The sequence below is a fragment of the Rhinolophus hipposideros genome, assembly GCF_964194185.1.
Source record: "Rhinolophus hipposideros genome assembly, chromosome: 15".
Lineage (NCBI taxonomy): Eukaryota > Metazoa > Chordata > Mammalia > Chiroptera > Rhinolophidae > Rhinolophus > Rhinolophus hipposideros.
The window spans coordinates 20,653,873-20,672,116 of NC_138061.1; the positions used below are offsets into that span (position 1 = coordinate 20,653,873).

At 43.2% G+C, this 18,244-nt stretch overlaps 1 protein-coding gene across 2 annotated transcripts in view; it reads right to left on the reverse strand.

The window, feature by feature from the left end:
• SORCS3 (sortilin related VPS10 domain containing receptor 3) overlaps positions 1–18,244 on the reverse strand; it is a 541,876-nt gene that overhangs the window by 368,632 nt on the left and 155,000 nt on the right. For both annotated transcript variants that reach the window (XM_081075409.1, XM_081075410.1), the window contains exon 2: positions 7,178–7,245. In XM_081075409.1, coding sequence (XP_080931535.1) covers positions 7,178–7,245 — 68 coding nt within the window. The remainder of the gene's footprint in view (positions 1–7,177; positions 7,246–18,244) is intronic.

Below are 18,244 nucleotides of genomic sequence, written 5' to 3' on the forward strand. Positions count from 1 at the left end.
ATGAACAAATAATAAATTTATTATATTAAGTAACCACTAGGTTGCAGGTGTTTTGCATTCCATGAATCATCTCACTGAATCCTCACAAAGCTTCCATGAGATAGGTCGCATTGTCATCCCATTACACAGATAAGTAAATGAGGCTTAGAGAAATTAAAACATCACTCAAGGTGGTACAGCTAGTGAGCAGATCTGGGATTCCCGTCCAGGTAATCGGAATCCAGAACCCATTCCTTTAACCACCACACACACTCACCCCCATCTGCTACCAGGTGTTTCTGAGAACTCTGGGAATTATTAGTATATGAAATAGTCTTTCCTCTTAAGAGTTTCACATCCTAATGGAGAAATAAGATGCTTTATATTAAACAGCAAAACAAAATATACTATGTGCACATTGATCACTTCTCTAATTCATTCCTAAAATTGCTCTGCGTCCTTTATAGAATGAGGTGGGGTGATAATACTAAAAATGTAAGTATTTCCATAGTGGGAGCACGCATCGCAGAATGCACTGTATTTTGTTTATACACACATCTTCTTGCAGATGCCTGATGCTGCTTCCTATGTGCATTAATCTTGTCTGTCAACCAAACTAAACATTCTTTGAGGATAGCAATCAGGACATACTTATTCTGCATCTCCCAGCAGTGAGCGCTGGGCTGCTTATATATGGAGCCTCAATTAATATGTTCATTTAAATGCTCGCTGACCCATTCAGGAGTTTCCACCAAATTTACTACCACCGAAAGCGAATAGGAGAAGGCCCCAGTTCTAGAGGGAGGATTTCACAGCCTGTCTCAGCCCAGCCTTCGGGACCTCACTTATGACGAGACTAACGCATAGGATGGAAAGCTTTTAATTAACAGCCTAGCAAAAAAAAGTCATTCCAATCTGCAGGTTGTTTCCATTAATTCACTCAGATTCAGCAGGAATTCCACTAAGGAATAGGGGTGAGCAGCTGGAGAGGGAGGAAAGCACATAAATAAATCATGAGTGTCATTAAAATGTGTAAACTAATAACTTCTAGAAAGTCTCAGCAATTATTATCAGGGTTTTCTTGGCAAACAAAAAATTAATAAATCCAAAAGGTCTCCAATTCCTATTAAAAAGAAAAAAAAAAGAAAAAAGAAAAAAAAGAACAGCATTCCCCAGAAAGGTCACTGACAGAACAATTAGCGGAGGAAATAAATGGTCCAGACAACAGCTTGCAAAGCATATGAAAAGTCACAGGATTCCCCAGTGGCAGGAGGTTGAGACAACTCAATACAAAGAAGTGACAGGGCAAGGCGGGGATTGATTGGGGGCTATTGGAACGTCAGAGCAGTTCTTCAAACCCTTATTTAGTGTCGCCCAAGTGCCAGGCTTTGTAGATCCAAAAACCAGAAAGACACGGGGCCCCTGCTCCGGAGAGATTCCCAGTCTGGGAACCAATCACAACACAGTGTAAGGATAGGATATGAGCAGTGAGCAGAGGAGGGGCACCCCACCCAGGGAGGAAGGTCAGGGAAAGTGTCCAGGAGGATTTGCCCCGGAAGTGATACACTCCATAAACACCCCAACTAGGAACACCTTGGTCTAAAGCCCCCTTTCTCTGAGGGCCAGGCATACAGGAGGAATGGCTGAGCTGCCTGCCTACTTATCAAAGAGTAAAATGTCTCCCATACTGCTGGGCTAGCAGTGGATGACATGGAGCAAGAGAGGAGAGCGGAGAAGAACCGAGGTGAAGTAGCAGTGGAGGGACATCATCCATTGCAAAAGATTCCCGATTCCCCTTTTTTTTTTTTTAATGCCTCCACAATTGCAAATTCGTTCAGCTCTGTGAGTACACTTAATCCGATAGGAAACCAAGAGGAAAGTTTCTGTAAGACCTCACACCTGATCAGAAACTGACCTCTAGGGATTAGCGCCTGGGATGGACAAATTGAAGTTGGAGAATTGCTTGCCAGCTCATCTCCCTCCAGAAACCAATTCCTTAAACTACTTTTCTTCTTTGAGGGAAGGGTAATGTGTTTTACAGTCCAAGTGTTAATGTTTAAGACATCTAGAACTGCATCCAAGAAGTGATTTGCCAATCAGAAAATCCCAACCGTGGCTTACATTGAAAACTAAAGAGTCCAAAACCTCAGGCAGTGGAATCCCTGAACTTATCATAGTTTCTACTTCCTTGCTCTCAAATTGAGGACCATGAATGCCACCAAACGAGTCAGAGATACACACACCTACGCTTGTAGAGGGGCACAAAGATGGCACCGAAACGTGAGCCACATGTCATGTCATTGTCAGAGAAATGAGGAAGAACGTGGCCCTGTCTTCGAGTCCACAATGCCTGCACACCATATGACAACAGCCTATTTTCACCAGGAATGGAGGAGACATGAAGTAGACAGTTACAGCCAGCTGTAGGGTTTCCATTTAGGCGGACGTGCGACACCATGGAAAGAGGTTCCGATCAGGAACCAGGGAGCAGTCCTAATCTCGGACTTCACCACTTTAGTCCTGGATCCTCCCACTTCTTAGGTATAAGATCTGGGACAAGTTCTTTAACCTCTGAAAGCTCACTGTCTTCATCTGTGAAATGAGGCCCCTGATACCCAGCTCTCAAGTTTGTTGTAAATGGCATAACTAGATAGCTTAGATGAAGAAAGCAGCATAGAGAAGCAGCCCAGTCACTTGTGGATTACACGATGACTAACTCTCCTTGAGCACGTTCCATTCATAGGCACTATATGCGTATGCCAGGCACTTTTCTAGGCAGTTTATGTATTTTATTTCGGTAAAATATCATAAACACTCTATCAGGCAAGTGCTAGCATAATCCTCATTGTACCGATAAAGAAATGGAGGCAGAGAGAAATAAGAAACTTCTTCAAGGTTACTCATTGGCTCAGTGGAGAAGCATGGACTTGAACCCAAGCCATCATCCCAGAGCCTTCACTTTAATTAATTTGATGAGGGGGACAATGTTTCATGCTGAGCCACCTGACCCTGACTCATCTCTCCTCCTTGGGTCAGGCTTCTATAAAATCGAATAGAGACAAGGCCCAATACCACTCTTGACTGATGGGCAGCCTCCAGGCTGGACACACTATGGGCTGAAAAAAATACCCTGAAAGTGAAGCCCTGGTTCTTTTTTAAAAAGTCATCCCCTAACCCTCTAGCTTAAAATTCTCTAGCTTGAAATATCACTAATTCTTTAGCTTGAAATCTTATATGTAAACTATTATTTGAGTAAGGGATGCCAACAGACGGTTGTGCTAATGGCCAACTTACACAGCCATTATTGTATTGGTGGAGAAAAACACTTTAAATCATTGTATTGGTGGAGAAAAACACTGTATTGTATTGGTGGAGAAAAACACTGTATTGTATTGGTGGAGAAAAACACTGTATTGTATTGGTGGAGAAAAACACTTTAACCACCTCCAATATAACAGCACCAGGGAGTTCCCGAAAGAGTGTCACAAGGACACAAGATACTGCTACATCATTGAATGCTTTTAAACTAATCCAGTGAGGCAAATAATCATATCGCACTGGTACCTGCCCAGGAGGGTCATCCTGTCATGACAGCGACTGCTCCTGTCTGTACAGAAAATTGAAGAAGAATCACCAAATTAAATTTCAACTTGGTTAAGCACGTTGGGCCAAATCACGAAACTGAAAGGGAGCGTGTTTAATTTAGCTTCTTTTCCCTGTGTGCCGTCTTAGGAAGGGAGATCACAGTGCCCTGGGCCCTAACTCAAACCGCACCCTCATCAGCATAGAAAAGAGAGTGGGAGACACAGACCTTTGGGGCTGAGCAGAGAAGACAATAAAAAGTCAGAAGACACCCTGTGAGGCCCCAGCCAGTTGGAAAATTCCCACAAAGTGTAGGAGCAGTCCCTTTCCTCAGTCATGCTCTCTCCAGGAGTTCCTAAGCTGGGCTTTATCAGACCCATGAACCCTCTGAAGCACAGCACAAAAATACATTCTTATAAAACACTTATCCAGAGGGAAAGCACATAATATCCACCAGCTTTTCAAATCCCTAAAAAAATATCACACCGCATGGAATCTATTATCTGTAAACCACACTCTAAGTCACCCCTTTGGTTTGGCCCCTTCTCCGACTCTAGTGAGTCTCCCTACTTCCTACCTGGACCAATACCCAGCTCGCCTCCTGCTTGGCTTCCTTCTCTCCTGCAGGCCAACCTTGCCTGGCCTGTTCCCTGTGCTAGGAACATTCTTCCACTATTCCATTTGCCAAACTGCATCCCATCCATCATTCCAACACCCAGCTCAGAGAATCTTGTCCACAAAAAAACACCTCTGGCTAGGTTGAAATTGATATTCCAATTCCCCCCCCCCCAGTCAGCACAAGGGACAACATTCTAAATCACACCTCTCTTTTCCCTATCCCCTGCCATTACCCCTTGAAGATCTCTGGTAAGTCTTAGATAAGCCTTGGTACCCTTGGTACAATCTCTGTCACATGAACCCCTGCAACAATGGATCCTTACAAACAAAGGCAATAATGGAATGAAAACTATACAAACAGGGTTATCGCAATCATTAATGATTACAATTAAGTCAGCAGTTCCTGCTGTCCTAAGTGTTTGTTCATTTATTATTCCATTGAATCCTTGCAATCCATCCACTAATTTATTTATTGAGCAAACATTTATTAGGTCCCTTCAAGTGCCAGATACTGGCACTAGGTGTGGAGGACACAGCGGTAAATTAAAATGAAAAAGAAAAAAAAAAATTCTCTATACGCTTAGATGGGAGTGTAGGTAGACAATAAATAAATGAAAAAGTAAATATTTAGCAGGCCAGAGGGTGATAAGTGTTAAGGAGTGATGGAAAGTGAAGTCCTGGAGCCAGGCCTCGCTGATTAGGTGAGCAATGGAGGGAAAGACTGAGGGAGTACCCACCTCGGGAGAAGAGACCTCAGGCAGAGGAAGAGCCAAGTGTAAGGGTTCTGGGGAAAAGAGACCGGTGTGTACGGGGAACAGAAGCAAGGATGTGTGGCTGGAGCAAAGGTAGGTTCTCCGACTTGTATTTAGAGAAACTGAGACTTAGTGAAGTGAGTTGAATGGTGCCCCTTCACCCCCCCAAAAAAAATATGTCCACGTTCTAACCCCCAGAATCTGTAATGGGGACCTTATTTGGGAAACAATGTCTTTGCAGATGTAATTAAGGCTCTTGAGATGAGATCATCCTGGATTATCCTGGGCCCTTATGAGGAGTGTCCTTCAAGAGCCAGAAAAGGCAAAGACAGGCAGGGAGGAGGCCATGTGAAGATGATGAAGGCAGAGAATGGAGTCATGCAGTCACAAGGGGTGCTGGCAGCTACCGGAAGAGTCCCCCTAAGCCTCCTTAGAGGAAATGTGGCCATAAACACACCTTAATTTCAGACCTCTAGCCTCCAGAACTGGGAGAGAATAAATTTCTGCTGTTTTAAGCCACCCAGTCTGTGGTGCTTTGTTATGGCTGCCGTAGGACACTGATCAGAGAGGTTAAATAAACTTCTCACATTTACAGCGTTCTTTGGGTGGGCAAACTGGGACTTGAATCCTAACAATTGGACATCAGGTTATCCTTAGGGTCACTCAGCTGTCTACAATATTTGGTACACACCAGTGAATATATTGGCTCTGATGACCATGGGACACACACTGGGTCACTTAAGAGCCTCTAGCATTAAGTACCTGGCCTTGGCTCCCTGGCTTTGCCTGGCCACCTCCTAAAACTAGCCCAATCTTTCCTGAAACATGGGCTGCCAGCTACAGCTATTTCCCATTGTAAGGACAGAATTTTCTGGCTTGTTTCATGATTTGCACCATGCAGACAGCATGGGAATCAGGCTGAACGGATCACCACAGTATCGCGGTGATGGGGCCTGAGGGTAAGGTTTCTGAGGCTCTGATTCCCTAGGAGTCCCATCTGAGTGGCGATAGGCTTGTTTTCATCGATTAGAGGCAGGCTGCTTACTGATACCTCTGCTAATTTTCACTGAGCAGCAAAATTATGTGGTGGACATCCTATGCAAATAGAGGCAGGCCTCAGTCGATAGGAGCAATTAACCCCTAAATATTTAATAGATGCTATGACTGCTGCCCCTCCCTGCAAAGACACAGAAAGGTCAGATTAAGAAGAAGCAAGGTGCACAGACACTCATGCCCCTGACCCTTCTGCTCCAAAACCCCAGGAAACCCTCAGAACAGGGTAACCAAGTCAATGACCTTTTGTGTCAGTGTCCTTTCCAGTCTTTACAAATAACAAAGCAAGCAGAATAGATACACAACCCTTGAGTCCCATGGACAGAAAAAGCATAGAACGTGAAGCCCCAACTCAGGGGCTGATAACACTTGCCGTCGTCCTGGGTGGCCGTGAGCCTGAGTGCATATGCATGTGAGGAAGTATACAGAAAGGTAAGTGTGCAGGTGTTCCCTCTCCAGGGAAACTCCAAGGCTCATGGCTTCAAGCCCTGACTTATCCCACCCACAGCCCTCCTCTCCCTCTCCCACATGCCCCCGTGTCCCATGGCGGCTGACTTATCCAGCACACACAATGGGTGCAGTGCCTGGGGCACAAGTGCTTTCATTTCCTTTAAAGTCAAATTAAAAAATGAAATTTTAGGCTGAAAAAAAATGTTTGAATATATTTGTCTTTACACCAATGCACGCGTAGAATAGATCTTTTAATATGATTTTATGGAGGAAGCAGCCTACTAAAGCTAGAGACCATGAAAGTCATGAAAGTCACTGCACAGACCTGACTCCCACGTAAGTCTGTGCTCCTAAGGACAGCCGTCTCAAAACCAATCAATCTTACAGACACGAAGGACTGAAAACAGTCCCTCCTACAACAGCTCCTTTACCACGGTCTCTCCTTATGTCAGGCACGCTCCCTTGATCTCTCCAACCAGACCCGTGTCCATCAAAGAATGAGACACTTGAGGAATGCAGAAGTAACAACACTCCCAAGGAGAATGTGTGACAGGACCCAAAAGAGATAAGCAGAGTGCTAAGGGAATTCACAGGTGGGCGCCATTAGTTCCCAGGGCATTAAAGAGAGCTTCCCGGAGGACGCCCATCTTTACCTCCTCCCAAAACAGGTGTCACAGCTGTTTAGCTGGCATTGCTCACGTGAGCGAGCCAAGTAACTCCTTAAGACTCTCTAATTCACTTACCTCCAAAGTGAACTCTCAGTCACGCTGCCCAGGTTGAAGTCATACAGCTTCGTCAGGATAAGTATAACCTGTGGGAAGGGTTGAGGAGGAGGGCAGAGGAGAGGAACAAAAGGGGAGAAAAAGGAAGCTTACTTTAGTTTGTGTAACAAGATACAGTGCATCTCAGATCACCCAGAGGAGGGCTTCGTCGTTATCCACTGAATTCAGGGGTATTATAAGATCAAGCAAGGGGGGGAAATACTAATTTAATGCATCCTCTAACTGGTAGCATTTATTTTAATCCTGAAGATTCTTTGCATTTGAAATAAAACATGCCAACAGCAATTAACTGGGTATCTGCAGTTGTTTTTCCACATCTGTCCTCCTTTGAGGTCAGTCACAGGTCGGCTGGCTCTGTTCACTAATATGGTCACCCAGAGATCAGAGGATGGGCTTGCTTTTGATCTGGAGATGATTCTAACTTACACATTTGGGCAAAAAGGGTAAGAAGGAACTGGGCCTGATTCTGTCTACAAAGGAGTTCAAAAGGATTTTTTGTTTCCATCACTAGGGCCTCGGCAGCCATAAATACTTGAATGGCAGGCAGGCCCAGTCCCCAACAGCTTCTTATGCCATCTGCCATCTACCATGCAGCATCTGTCCCCATCATGGAGTAGGCAGGTCATTGGACCCCAGTGGACTCCAGGACCACTTTCCTGACTCCAGTTGAAATGATGAAACCCAGAAGGAATCTGTACCTGTCAGAGAGCTAAAGCTGCCTGTTAGCAGTTTGCTGAAATGGTCTTGGGCTGGTCAGTCTAGTCCCATGACTTTTAAACTTCTCCAGCTGGGGACTTGCATATCAGACATTTCCCTGCTTGCCCCTCATGTGCTTGGACAATGGCTTAAGTACAACTCCATACCTACAAGGGTGCTAAGTGCATGCACCTAAATCGATGTTAATCAAAACGCAGGTGCCTAGTATACGGCATCTGCCTGGATGCGTGATAATCCAGTTACACGTAATTGCGTTTATCTAAATTTAATGCACAACTCATTTCACTTTTCTCAGCTCCTTCCCTTTCCACAATTTAACTTCCTCCAGTTCATTTGCACAGCAGCCATTAAACTCTTTCTGAGATAATGAATTTCTGCTACCAAGATGGGCTTTCCCATTCTAGGTATCCATTTAAGATTAAAGAAAAATAATCAGCCATTATAGTGAACACTTTTATGGCACTTAACTGACGACAAAACGCACTTTAATATTTATTCTCATCTCCTCATGGGGTGGGTCACTTCCATTTCCGTTTCTTTTATGTAAACTAAGAAAAGAATTAGAGAAAAGGATGTGACCCATTATAGGTCAAAGAGAGTCCATCGTAAAGTTGGTTTGGGACATTCAACTTTTCTGCCATTGCTGGAGAGCTCATAGGTCTCCCCTCTGATTGTGTCCTGTGATGGGGATGGTGGATTAGCAGGAAATAGTGAAGCCAAGAAAGACATCAATGGCATGGTATTCATAGAATAGTAAAATCTACCCCACCACCTGTCCTATTAGCATAGTACAACAGCTAGGAGTGTGTATCTCATGCAAAAATGTTCTCCACAGTCACTCAGTGGTCCTTCCCTCTCCCATTCACAGAGAATTTCTTCATTTGTTAAATTCAGGGGCTCATGAAGGCAAGGGACTCATCCACACCTTCCACAACCAAATGCCTAGTAATGTGCCAGATAATTCCTGTTTTGTTGAATTAATACACACACACATACACACATACAACAGACTTCTTCTCCCCTTCGTTTTACCTTCTTTCATCTACAAAGTCATTCTCACAGTCAGTATGCGAAAGTAAAAATGGCTATATGTAGGCCATCTCAAATTCTGGACAAACGGAAAACTATGCTCTTTGAGGAATAGGTCAGCACACCCATCTAGAGCTCTACAGGAGCAAGTCAGAACACTTCATTTTCTTCCAACATCCAGCCTCCAGGGACATCAAATAAGCTCCAAAAAGTGCAAAGTCCACATAGAGAGAAGAAAATGGTGTTGGGGGTTCCACTTAATTACTAGAGCGTCTAACAAATAACTGGGTTTGGAAAACCCTTCTAAGAACCCAGAGCCATTCTCGTTCTATCAGTCTCCTTACCCAATGCTTGGACCATTCTTCTTCTTTCCTTTTCTTCCTCCATCTTGTCTGTCCCTAATGTTTCTTGTGTATCTAATTTTTATCTTGGTGTCTGCTTCTTGAAGGATTCAGACAAACACAGCCTTCCAAACCTCTATGAATATTATTTCTGCCTTCATAGTAGAGAGTTTCAATTCTGCCTGAGTTCATTTACTTTCTTGATTAGAAATCTTTACTGGCTCCCTCCATCTAAGGATGAAACCCAGATTCCTTAGCCTGGTATATAAGGCACTCCACATATAAAGCACACTGGCTCCTCCAAAACCACTTTTCCCCAGTTCTCAAGAAACTATCCCCTGCTGTAGCAATCCAAGTTTCTTAAGGTGCTGCAAACTATCCAAATCCATTCTCACGTCTATTTGCTTTTTTTCCTTCTGTATAATTGCATCATTGCCTGTCCTTTCATTAACATCTACATGTGCCTTCCTGTTGTTCAAGAAATAGCTCAAAATCTACCTTCTTCAGGCAGACTCCTAGGACCATCCTAACCATCAGAGTTATTTCTCTTCTGAAGTCCTATTGTGCTCAAATTCAAATTTCATAATTTGCTTCTTAGTTAGATACTACTTTGACACTGTCTGGATGTCAGATGAGTTACCTTCTCATCTAGATTCTGAATGACTTGAGGAAGGGTTTATGTTTTGTACTTCTTTCTCCCTAGCAGAGAGACACAACACGTCAAAGGTTCCTAAAAATAATCATTTTTGAGTCAATGAAACATTAACAGAGTTTTGGTGTAAATTATAGTCCTCAGAAAGAGATGGTATTAATCTAGTCTATTACCCTCCTTGTACAGGTGGGGAGACTGAGGCACAGAGAGAGGAAGTGACTCAAGTTAAAGTCCCATTAATATGTGACCTTGACCCAGAGTCAAGGCTACTATTCTTCCCACTCCGTGAGTAAAGCTGGAGCCTAACCGTCAGTGGGGAGCAGTGACACAGATTCCCTGGCCCACTCCCAGCAAATATGACTTAGTGGGTCCTGGGTAGAGTCAAGAATTCTTCCTGTGGTGATTGGAGGACCGCAATTTGAGCAATACTCTATCACATCACGGTTCCTCTTCCAACGCTGTGGTGAAATGACACCACTCTTCCCCCTTGCTGAGATCCTGACCTAGAAAAGCATCATTTCCTTTGAATTGAGTTTAACCTAACAAAGGAAGCAGGCAGTAGGAGAGGATGTCTCTGCAAAGTCACCTCAGCATTCCCCAGAGAAAAGGTCCCAATTCATGTCACTGAGAATTCAGGGCCTGAAGCGTCCTTTCCCCCGGAGCCAGCACAGAAGAACAAGAACAGAGCTATGAAGAGATGATAATCTAACCTTAGCCTTGAAACAGTCTATGCCAAGCAAACAAAACTAAGAGCCAAAAGCCCGCCCACCCCAAAACCAAAAGCCTGCCCGCCCCTGGTTTCTGTCACCACTCAAGAGCCTTCCAACGGTTACCAGGCAGGAGGGAATTACCAGAGAAGAAAAATGAAAGCACAAGCGGTAAACCCACCGAAGAAGCCCCAGGCTGCTGGGCAAGTACTCGGAATAGAAAGAGAAGACGCAACTGTGCCTCAGGAATCACCAGGGCATGGATGTGGCGTGCAGGAAGGGTGAAGGACCCACCACAGAGTCTGACTTGACTCCCTTCCAGCAGGGTCCCCCATGTGAGAGTGAACTCAGATTCAAAGAAGGGAAAACACATTCATTGAAGCCCTCAATGTGCTAAATACTATGCCGGATTCTTCTCAAGCCTCACAACAAACTTGAGACTGAGTAAGTGTTATATCCCCATTTTACAGATAAGAAAACTGAGTCCTAAGAGCTAAACAAATTGCCCCCAAGGTACCCCACTACAGAGCCAGCATTCCCAGCCAGGGCTACAGGACTCAACCATGCTTGTTCTGCTCTAATGAACTACTCCTCCATTCAGCGAATGTTTGTGTGGGCTTTGTATGCAAGGCAATGAGTATGAATACAAAGAAAAACATACCCTTGCCCTCAAGGAGTTTATCACTCATTCAAGGATTCTACAGCATCTCTCATGTGAGTTAGAGAGATAGCTACTAAAATCTAGAAATCAGGGAGGAATCCAGGGCTCAAAGTCCAGGTGTGAAGATCACATTTTTTCATTAACCATTAAATTTATTTATATTTTAAATTAGTTTCAGGTGTAAAAAACAACATAGTGATTAGACATTTATTAGACATTTACCTCACAAAATGATAACCTCAATAAGCCTGTTACCCGACTGACACTGCACATAATTATTACAATGGTATTGACTATATTCCCTATGCTGTACTTTATATCCATGTGACCATCTTTTTTTAATTTAGTCAATATTCAATATTATTTTATATTAGCTTGAGGTATACAGTGTAGTTGTTAAACATTTATACAATTTATGAAGTTATCCCATCGATAAGTCTAATTAGTTACAAAATAATCAATAAGAGTGAAGATAACTTTTGATTTCTTTCTTCTTGGAGAAAAAAAATAGGAAACAGAGATATATACTGAGAAAAAAAACTAGACAAATTGTTGAGAGACCCAGGTTCATCAAATAAGCTTTGGCAAATAAATACCTTTTTGACCTAACAGGCTATAATCCCGGAGAGATTTTAGACAGCAAAAGAAATTAGAATAATTCTTAAATAAATAGCACTTCTCTCTTAATATAAGCTATATACATACAGAAACACACATAGATAGTAGAGAAGCTCCCAGATATATGTGAGCATATATATAAATATAGCTAGAAAATCTCATATATATTTGCAATATACTTCTCAAGTCTCACAGATGTGTGTGTGTGTATGTGTGTATACACACACACATAACCTATAATTGCCATCCAACAGCTTCTCTGGAATTACACTCTGTTCATACATCTCTTATAGCTTTTAACACATTGGGTTAAAGTGATTTCTCCATATGTCTGTCTTGTCTCGTAGATTATGACCACTTTGAGGTAAAAAACCAAGTCTCATTCAACTCTGCGTCCCCAGTACCTAGCATACTGCCTGCCATTTGTCAGATACTACGTAAGGTCCATTAAATGAATTATAAATAACAATAAAAGAAGGGATGAGAAGATAAACGTATGAAAGAGGTATAGATGATGTGCTGTAAGAATGGATAAAAAGAAGCAACTAAGTCCAGAAAATGTCATCAGCAAAGTCTTCATGAAGGAGAGATTATATGACCTGGGACTTAGAGCATGGTAAGAATTTGGATATATGGAAATGGCACCATCCCTCCCTCTTTCTTTTCTTTCTTTCTATATTTCAGGAATTATATTATAATAAAAGACTTATATAAAAGGTGACAAAAGGGACATGGCTGGCCTCTTACAAAGTTAGTTAGTGCTATCTTTGTTGACTATCCACCTCCAATTTTCTTGTCCCCAGGCATCTAGTGTCTTCTGCTGCCCCCAGATGCTCAGGCCAGCCCTCAGCTAACTGCCTGATCTTTATACACACACGATGCCAGTTATTAATGTCTTTATTTCTCATTGCCCCTTCTTTCTTCCATTTATCTATTGCTGCCTTATGCTCAGCACAGCATAAGATTCTTGGTGATCCAGTAAGCAAAAGAGAACTGATTCCTGTCTTTGTGAAATGTATAGTCTTCCTTAACCTGCTGCCTTCCAGGATTATCCGTATTTGAACTAAGGAGTGCAAGTCCCTGGCAGCATTGGAATGAGTGATGTTTGGGGGATGAGGATGCTTTCTACACTCTCCCGCCACTTCCTAAGTAAAAGGAGGTACACATTCTCAGAACTGCAGACGAAGAAGTTTCCGTTCCGATTCTACCTTCTAAATTTCCCCATGTCTAAAGTCACTTACCCCATTGGGTCCAGCTGGCTGCCTCCCTGATGGGGCTCATGTGGCAGCATGGGAAGACAGGGCACTTGGAATGAGAGAGCTGCACGCTAAACCCCATCTTACCATATGCTACTATGCAAGCCTGCGCACCTTATTTACATTTTCAAAATCTGCTCTGATTTCCTGAAATGGGGATAATGATACAGTTCCCCCTGCGCACCTCACAGCATTGTTGATTCAAATCAACTAAGGGAAGCTGACCTGCTTTATAAGCTGTACTACGCAAATATGAGTCATTAGTATAATAATTATTCTTCCAGAGACCAGGATTCCCTGTAATCTTTATTTGGTAGGAGGGAAAGGGAGAATTTCGATTCTAGAGTTGCAAGCTCCTTCTTTAAAAAAAAAAAAAAAAAAAAAAAAGCCCATCCATTCTAGACCCCAATGGCAATACAGGAGGCTGCAAATCAAATCCAGTGTGTTGACCTGGCTCCTGCACTCAGCTTTGGAAGGAAGGCAGGAGGCCCCGGGGAATCCTGTCCTCTGAAAGGATAATGCATAATCTGCAAATTCATAAATCAGTGGGAGGCTCTCACCCGTGAGCATATTCAGTGAAGTGAGGACCTTTAACGCCTGTAAAATTTTACTCTAAAGGAAAATTACTTTAGTTCATTAAACCTGCCTGACATCTTGGTGCCTTTAAATCAGGGGGTTCTCTACATGTCCCCCTCCAGTTCCCCCTCACCTCTTACCACCTCATTCTGGCCCTTAACTGATAGCTCTTTGTTTTCAGCCAATTGGAATAGAGACGGTGGCTTTCTTTACCCAAACTAGTTGACAAGGGTAACATGACAAGGAGGCTAAAACATACTCCTCCGGGATCTCCTACAGGAGTATATTTTTCAGTCTCAGCAGAGTCTGAATCCTGGGGTCTTCCTCCCACCTCCAGGAGCATCTCCCCAGGGAACAGAAATTCAATGTTTGCAATCCATAACCCAACTGACCCCGGTACAAGACTGCCTGGGCACCAGCTGGGTATCCAGAACTGTTTTGGGTGTGGGCCAAATTCTGAGTAACATACGCAGTGCTCTCTGGCTACCATGAGTCTACAATCTAGTTGAGAGGACAAGGAACTACTACAAGAGATATCAACTTTGTCATATGTGATGCATAGAATTTCACAAAACTGTTGTCCCCCTCCCAGTTTTGTTTTTTTTTTAAAGGGCCTATCATCAACTCTGTGGCTCAAGATAAAACCTCGCATAACCCTTGATTCCTTCCCCATCCCACACAGAGCAAGATAAACACCGAATCATCTGAAATGTATGGCTGTCCACGGTATCATCCAATTTCAGGTCCTCATCATTTGTTCATTCACTCACTAACCAAACATGTATGGAATGCGTCCTGTTTGCCAAGTGCTGTGGATTCAGCACTGATGCAGACAAAGCAGGCTCTTCATCCTCATGAAGTTTCCATCTGGCAGGGGAGATAAACAAACCAATAAGAAGGTAAGTGACACAGTAGTCAGGTGACAGTGAGTGTTACGTGGGGGAAGAAGTAAACCGAAGGAGAAGAGTGCTCATATATAAGGGCGGTCAGGGGTATGCAGGCTCCAGCAGTAAACGAGGAGCCCAGGAAAGTCCACTAAGAAAACTGACACTCAAGGAAAATCCGGAATGACGTGACGGATGAAGTCATGTTACTATCTGGGTAATACATATTACAGGCAGAGGAAGCAGCAGATCCCAAGACCCTGAGGCAGGAGTATGCCTGGTATATTCAAGAAACAGCAAAAAGGCCAATGAGGCTGGAACTGAGTGGGGAGAGCAGTAGGAGATAAGGTCAAGGAGATATTGGGAGGCTTAGGTCTTGCTGGAACTTGTGAACCATGTAAGGACTCTGCCTCTTATTGAGTGAGATGGGAAGCAGCCGGAGGATTTTAAGAGGACTTAAGTTTTAACAGGATCACTCTTGTTGCCGTGTTGAGAAAGGCAGTAAGAGGACAAAAGTGAAATAGGATCCTGTTTCAATTATCCAAGTGTGGGTTAGGCCAGAGCAACAGCAGTGGACAGGAATAGGGATGTGATGTGAATATATTTTGAAGGTAGAGCCAAGAAGATTTGCTAACAAATTGAATGCAGGATGTGAATGAAAGAGGAAAACCCTCAGCATTTAGGACTAAGCAATTAGAAACATAAGAGTTGCCATTTTATGAGATGAAAACTACAGGAGACGGAAGTTTGGAGTAAAGATTAGACGTTTAGCTTTGGACATTAAGTTTGATAAGCCTGAGAAAATTCAAATGAAGAAGTCAAGTGGTCAGCTGGATAAATGAGTCTGGAGTTCAGGGAAGAGAGTCCAGGCTAGAAATATCAATTTGGGAGTTGTCAGTGATTAGATGGTATTTTACGACTTGAGACTAGAATAGATCACCAAGAGATGAGGTGTGGACAGAGAGACGAGGATAGAAAGCTGGGGCATTTCAGCATTTGGAGATTAGAGAATTAAGGAAGGGAAACCAGTATGTGTTTGTACCACTTGAAATTGGCACAGTGGACATTTGTGTATTTACAAATGGTATTTACTACAGAAGAGACTTTCAATAATCAGAAGGACAAGAGAGCCCTCTGTTGAGGTCTTCAATCTTTCCCCAGCTACTCCTGGGTTTGATCTGTGGGCTCTTGTATAAAGTGGCCATTGTGACAGAGACAGATGTTTTGGCCTAGATTTGACGTGGACTTCCCCTCACCACGGCTGATGCAGAGATCACCACTGGTGACTTTCCAACCTGCCAACATCAGAAACCAATGCTGAGCCCTGGTGATGGAACCTGGTGACAGGTTGATACATTGCACCCTTCCCATAACATAGAGGGAACAATTTCCTTTCATTGGAATTGCTTTCCCTACCTGCAGTGACTATGCTAGAATCAAAATCTTTCCATTTCAGAATGCCTTATTCACTGTCATGGTATCCCATACATTACTTCTAACAAAGGAACTCATTTCACAGCAAATGAAGTGCAGTAATGGGCATGCCCACGGAATTCACTGGTCTTACCATAGAGCTCATCATCCAGAAGCAGCTGTCCTGATACAGCGGTTAACTGGGCTTTCAAAGACTCAGGGACAGGACTAGCTGGGAGCCAACACTCTGTGAGGCTTTCCTCCAGGATGTGGATTCAACCAATACGTGGTCAAAATATAAAGGTCCAAGAAGCAAGGGGCTAAAGCAGAAGTGGTCTTCTCATTATTACACCCAATAAGCCATTGCATAATATATTTTTCATGTCCCCACAACATTGGGCTCTGTTGATAGAGAAATCTTGACTTCCTTAAGAAGGCAATTGTCGCCAGGAGACAAAACACCTGTTCTACTGCACAAGAAGCTGAAACTAATACCGAGCGCTTTTGAGCTCCTCAAAACTACCACCGAACCAATGGGAAAAAAGGAGGTTACTTATGCATAAGGGATGGAAATGGATGCTCACAGCAGCTAAAGGGGTGGATTGTTATGTTTCTTTAACCTTGGCCTGCTTTTCTGCCTATGTATGATAGGTAACCAGGATCCTGAGAATTGTATTTCTAAGATTCTCCTGTCAACTAGCTTCTAATTGGATTCTGCCAATTGTGGGGGGTGGGGTGACTTGTAGAGACCAGTGGAAAGGAAAGGGCAAAGCTACTCTCTTCACATATCTTTGTTCTGGTGACAACCCAACAGTAACAACAGAGCCGCTGGTAGCAACAGCAGTGGTGTTGGTGACAGGAATTGCAGGCGCTGGGGTTCCTGCTTGTGTTGCTCAGCACACAGCAGGACTCTGGATGGCAGGGACTCTTGGCCTCTTGTACTGTTTTTTCTCCTCCTGTGCAATGGTGTAATAGTTTCTGCAATTACCAATCTTTGAGCAACTTTGCCTTTCTTTTTCTTGTTCCTCCAGCCTTTCTAGCACTCTTGTAATCAATTCCTGCATTCAATGTCTTCTCTTAGAAGTACTTCGAGTCAGAGATCTTCCACGACACAGAATGGTCTATGATATTAGAGGAAACCCAGAAGAGTGTTCTGGAAGCCAAGTAAAGAAAATGGGTCAAGGAAGGAGTGCTCAGCTGTGTAAAATGTTGCTGACAGTCCATGTACAAGAAAGATTAAAAACGGACCATTGGATTTAGCTACTGGATGATTGTAAAGACCTTCAAAATAACTAGTTTACTGATTTCTGATCTTCATCCCTGTTCCATCCTTACATCAGAATGACTTTTCCAAAACGCAGGCTCAATCCTGTTACTTACTGCCCAATAATCTCTAGTGGTTTCAGGCTGCCTTTAAGATCAACTCCAAAGTCCTTATCACCGCATAAAAGGTCTTTCTCAACCTGGCCCCAACTGACATTTTAACCTTCTAGAACCACTTTCCCAAAATGACATCTAAATTCCAGCCACACCAGAATACCCATCTTTCTCTCTGCTCCATACTCCCACATTGCACAATTTTTTTTTTCTCCTGTGAAAGCCCTTCTCCCATTCTCCACCTGAGGATCTTTCTCATTCTTCAAGGTCCCCTTCAAAAATCATTAACACTCTGATGCCTCACCTGTTCTCCAAGACAGAATTGATTTCCCCTTAATCCATATTCCCCTATCTTGGTGCACATACTTCCAATTAGGCTACCCAGCAGATTATAATTTTCCATTTGCATATATAGCTTCACCATTAACCTATGTGCTCCTTCAGAACAGGGACCTTGTTTTTCTCATTACTCTATTACAAGAGTATTATTATGCTCTTCCCTAACATAGTACCTATGAACCAACAGAAACACAACACATTCATTGAATCAAAAGTGTCGCCATAGTCATTCAAAGGAGGAGACGAAGAGTCTGAGCTGGGGCTATCACAATGCCCACCTAGAAAATGAGACGTGTAAGTGACATCAGAAGTGAAGCTGGGAGGTAGAAATTCCCCACCCTCTTCTTTCTGGAGTATTCTGTAAACTTCCAGGTTTTCTTTTTCTTAGAGAAGCTATACTGCCAAGTCTCTCCAGAAGGGAGAATTCAAAGTGGCTTATGAAACAACTTCAAGAATAT